Consider the following 4,144-nt stretch of genomic DNA (forward strand, 5'->3'; position numbering starts at 1 on the left):
TTTATCAGAAAAAAAATCAATTCGCTCACAAAAGAAAACAAGTATTTTTTTTTAAAAATGAAATAAGTAAATGTGCGCGTGAAAGAAAAACGAGTAACGACACCAAGCACAGGCAGCGAGTATTCACGGCGGCCCTGCATACTGACAAGAGTCACCTGCCAAATGGCCCCACTGCCTAACACAGAGGCGGGCCGTTTGAAATTTGAAATCCCACCGCAGGTCCCCAGTCCTCACGCTCGCCACGCCGCACCCCAACGTCTCTTTCTCCCTCTAGGCTCCTCCTCAAATCCCTCCCTTTCTCTCTCCCTCTCCGCCCCCCAATCCCCCCCCCCCCCCCCCCCCCCCCCCCCCCCCCCCCCCCCTTCTCCTCCCGATCGGCGGCCAGAGAGCGAGCGATGGCGACGGTAACACCGGGGGTCTTGCTGCGCCTGCTGCAGGCGATGCACACGGACGAGCGGGTCACCGGGGAGCACCGCTCCCCCGCGCTCCAGGTCACGGCGGTCGTGCCTGCGCTCACGGCCTCCACCGCCGACTCCCTGCTCTGCCCTTCCAACGGCTTCCTCCTCCAGCTCTCCGACGGCCTCCACTCCACCTACGTCCAGCCCTCCCCCGCCGACGCCGACGCGCTCCTCTCCGCGCGCCCACACATCGTCGGCCACCTGGTCCACCTCGACCGCCTCCGCTTCGCCAGCCCGGTCCCGCGCGCCGTCGGCCTCCGCCCTGTTCCGTCCTCCCGCTCCCTCCCCTGCGTCGGCAACCCTGAGCCGCTCATCGTCCGCTCCGCCGCGTGCTCCCGGGGCTACGTCATCAGGCCCGATTCCTCCCCCGACGCTGCACCACCGCTCATGCCGTCCGGCTCCGGCGGTGCGCCACCGTCTGATGCGATGGATGTTGCCGTCAAAAGGACCGTTCTTGCTCCCAGGAACGGCCCCGAGGCCGCGGCGCTGCCAGGCGGTTCGGCCGCGAAGCGGCGGTTCTCGTCTCCGGCGCCGGCCAAGCAGCGAGATCCGTCGCCTGCGGTGAAGGGAGCGTCCCGGGCGGCGTCTCCCTCTGTCAAGGGCGCCTCCAGAGCGTCGTCACCTGCCGTGAGAGGCACGTCCAGGTCGTCGTCGCCGGCCCCGTCGAAGTGTGTGGTTCCCAGCCTTGTTGCGGCCAAGGAGGAGAACCGCAGGGTCGCAAAGGAGCCAGCCATTATCGTGCCATCGAGGTACAGGCAGCCTTCACCAGGAGGGAGAAGGGGAGCGGCCTCTCCAGGAGGCGGTGGCAGGCGGGGCTCCCTCTCACCCGGTTCCCGGAGGCTTTCGGGAGAAGGGGGCAGCAAGAAGAAGGTCGGGGTGTTGGTTTCTGGTATCTCGAAGATGACAGATTTGGGGAGCGGGTCGGCCATGAAGCCGGGGAGGAAGAGCTGGGACGAGTCGGCAATGGCTCTTGCAGCTGCGGCCGCTGGCACGGTGAATAAGTCCAAGGTCAAGGTGGACAGAGATACTATTCTGAGGACTCAGGTAAGGATCATATTAATTGCTAGTACATTGTGTTGCATTTGGAAATTTCGGATGTTGGAATTAAGCGTAATTGCTGTGTAGGTATCTGCCACTAGTATATGTACTGTTAATTGATCATGCTCATCCATGAGACCAAGTGGGGATGTGAAAGAGATGTATTTCCTTTTTTTAGCTGTACAGCTGCAACAGTAGCAGCATGCTCAATTGTTTAAATATAGAGCATGTTAAACTAGAATTAACCTGTAAATAATATTGTTATGTTCCAAAATCTTGTAGTGCTAGCCACTTGTAATGTCCTCAATAGTGTAGGAGTACTGGATTGCTAGCCACTTGGTTAGTTCTGACTATTTCAGTTTCGTTGACAGAAAATGAATCAAACTATTTGGCTATGATATTTTCATGTGCTTGTACATTGCATAGCCTCATTGATAATAATGTTGTAGGCGAACGGGAAAAGTATTGATGCTGTGCATCTATTGTATAGAGTTCTTAGTCTACAGTTAATTCCGGTTCTTTGTCTACAGTTAATTCTAGTGTATGTGTGAATCAAGAGCATTGTGCAATGGGCATATCTTATTATATGCACTGCTTTATTCTGAATTGCTTAGGTTTACATGCAATTGGAATTCATGTGCCTGAGCAATGACAACTGACCTTCTTCTGTAACTTCAGGAAGCAATGTCACGGCGACTTAGTGACGCTACAACAGAGCTATCCAGTAACGATGACTCCTCTGTTGATGAGAAGCCAAAACCACGAAAGAAGACAGAGTCTGCTGCAGGGAAGGCAAAAACAGCAGCTCCAAAAATCATACTTCATGATGCTAAATGGACTGATGGCAGCATTCCACTGGTTGCAGTTTCAGATAAACTTTCGAAGATCGGAAAGGTATGCTACTTCCTCTGAGGGAGTATTTCATTTGCTTTTGCAGACAATATCCATTTATTGATCCTCCTAATGCCTTCTTCGTTTTGTTATTGATTTTACAGGAAGCTGCTGAGCGGAGAGATGCAGCAGCAGCCGCTGCAGCTGACGCTCTGCAGGAGGCATTGATCACTGATTCAGTTATCAGAAATCTGAGGTAACTTGCAGCAGTCTGTTTTTGTTTTTCCACCAAAGTCTGTGTGAGTGATGATTGTAACAATGTTTTGATTTCTATCAACAGCAAGTTCTCTGAACTTTGTTCGTTGTCGAAGACCGCGAATCCACTCCCAACTGTCGATTGTTTCCTTGCTGTCTATGAAGACACTCTGAAGTGGAAGAAAATCGCCGAGTCACTGGCCACCAACGGAGCAGATGAAGCTGCATTCTGGGAGAAATCAGCCACTCATTGGGTTGAGGCAGCATTAGCAACCGAACTGGAGGTCCTCAAGCTTGTTAACAGCGCCACTGGATCCATCTACCAGAAGAAGAGCACTGAAAAGCCCAAGGCTCCTCCTGCAGTGGAACCACCAAGAACAAGCCTGTCCAAGAGGCCATCTCTTGGAGCTTCTGCAAAGGTCCAGTCCAGGGCATCACATCTCCCTGCTGCATGGCCTAAAACTCTGGGCATGAACGAGACGGTTGAGCTTGCCCACACCTTGTGCCACGAGATGCATGTCTGGTTTCTGAAATTTGTGAACGAGGCCATGGATGTGGGCTTCCACCTGTTTGAAGACCAGAACATCGCAACTAGGGGAAAGCAGAGCGGCCATATCACGGTGGTCCTGTCGCAGTTCAAGAGGATCAGCGACTGGCTGGACGGAGTCGGCAAGATCGCCGACGAGGGTGCGACCAAGGACAATGTGGAGCGCTTGAAGCGCAAGATCTACCAGTTCGTCATCAGCCGCATGGGGTCTGCCTTCGAGAGCTCGGTCTCAGTTTCAGCAAAGAGCTGACCGGATGCTTCAAGCTCTGAAGTTTCTTTCTTAGCTCGCATTTTCATTATTTTGTCAGGATGAGACCACAATTGGGGGTTGTGGCAATGGTATAGATCGTTTTCATATGTCTTGCTCTGTGAATAAGTTAGACTGTGTGTGACCTACAAATGCCTCGTGTGTTTCAGTTATGAATGAATCCCCGTTCATTCCGTGGTTATGTTTTCTGGTTGTTGGAAGTGTGTTGAATATGTTGAACTTAGAGTTGTACTGTGTGTACACAGGGTACGAGTTGTGTTCGAGTAGAACACTTGTATTCCGGACCTCTTATATAATGTAGGGATAGACACACGATGTAATGTATGTCAAGAGAGCACAGACATGCATGGAAAGCCAGTGGCGTGTGCAGGGCCCGGGTTGCCGGTTTTGTAGCGGTGGCCTCTGAGATGTAGCCATGTTGGTGAACCTCGTTAACAAATCTTGATGTCATGTCTCGTGTGATTGCTTGGTCCTCGGTGAATCGACAATACACTTCGAATTAATATAACAAGTGATATCATGAGCATAAGGTAGGTCTGGAGGTCGCGAAGGAGTTGATCTAGAGGTGGAGCAGAATCGAGGATCGATTACTAATGAGTCAGGGTTGCCGCCAAATTGAAGCTTGGTACGATGGGTCAACGGGGCTGGAGCGACTTGGAGTAGGATTGATCGTGCGACGGGCGGCATGTTTTTGTCTGAAATTTTTAGTGAGACCAACCGATGGGTGTGTAGGAGTCAAATCTGATC

General features: G+C 52.3%; 1 protein-coding gene across 1 annotated transcript; it reads left to right on the forward strand.

Moving 5' to 3' along the window:
• Positions 1–334: 334 nt before the first annotated feature.
• On the forward strand, positions 335–3,578 carry LOC125551119 (treacle protein-like). The gene is made up of 4 exons (XM_048714275.1): positions 335–1,502; positions 2,175–2,390; positions 2,492–2,583; positions 2,668–3,578. Exons 1-4 carry the CDS (start codon positions 396–398, stop codon positions 3,377–3,379), a joined length of 2,127 nt encoding a protein of 708 aa, XP_048570232.1. The 5' UTR covers positions 335–395; the 3' UTR covers positions 3,380–3,578.
• Positions 3,579–4,144: the final 566 nt, after the last annotated feature.

This window comes from Triticum urartu, chromosome 4 (assembly GCF_003073215.2).
Source record: "Triticum urartu cultivar G1812 chromosome 4, Tu2.1, whole genome shotgun sequence".
In the NCBI taxonomy this organism is placed as follows: domain Eukaryota; kingdom Viridiplantae; phylum Streptophyta; class Magnoliopsida; order Poales; family Poaceae; genus Triticum; species Triticum urartu.

Bases quoted from the DNA above. Each gene is read 5' to 3' on its own strand.
- LOC125551119 (XM_048714275.1), top strand. From the start codon at position 396: ATGGCGACGGTAACACCGGGGGTCTTGCTGCGCCTGCTGCAGGCGATG. The intron at 1,503-2,174 runs GTAAGGATCATA...CTGTAACTTCAG, and splicing joins ATACTATTCTGAGGACTCAG to GAAGCAATGTCACGGCGACT. The intron at 2,584-2,667 runs GTAACTTGCAGC...TTCTATCAACAG, and splicing joins TCAGTTATCAGAAATCTGAG to CAAGTTCTCTGAACTTTGTT.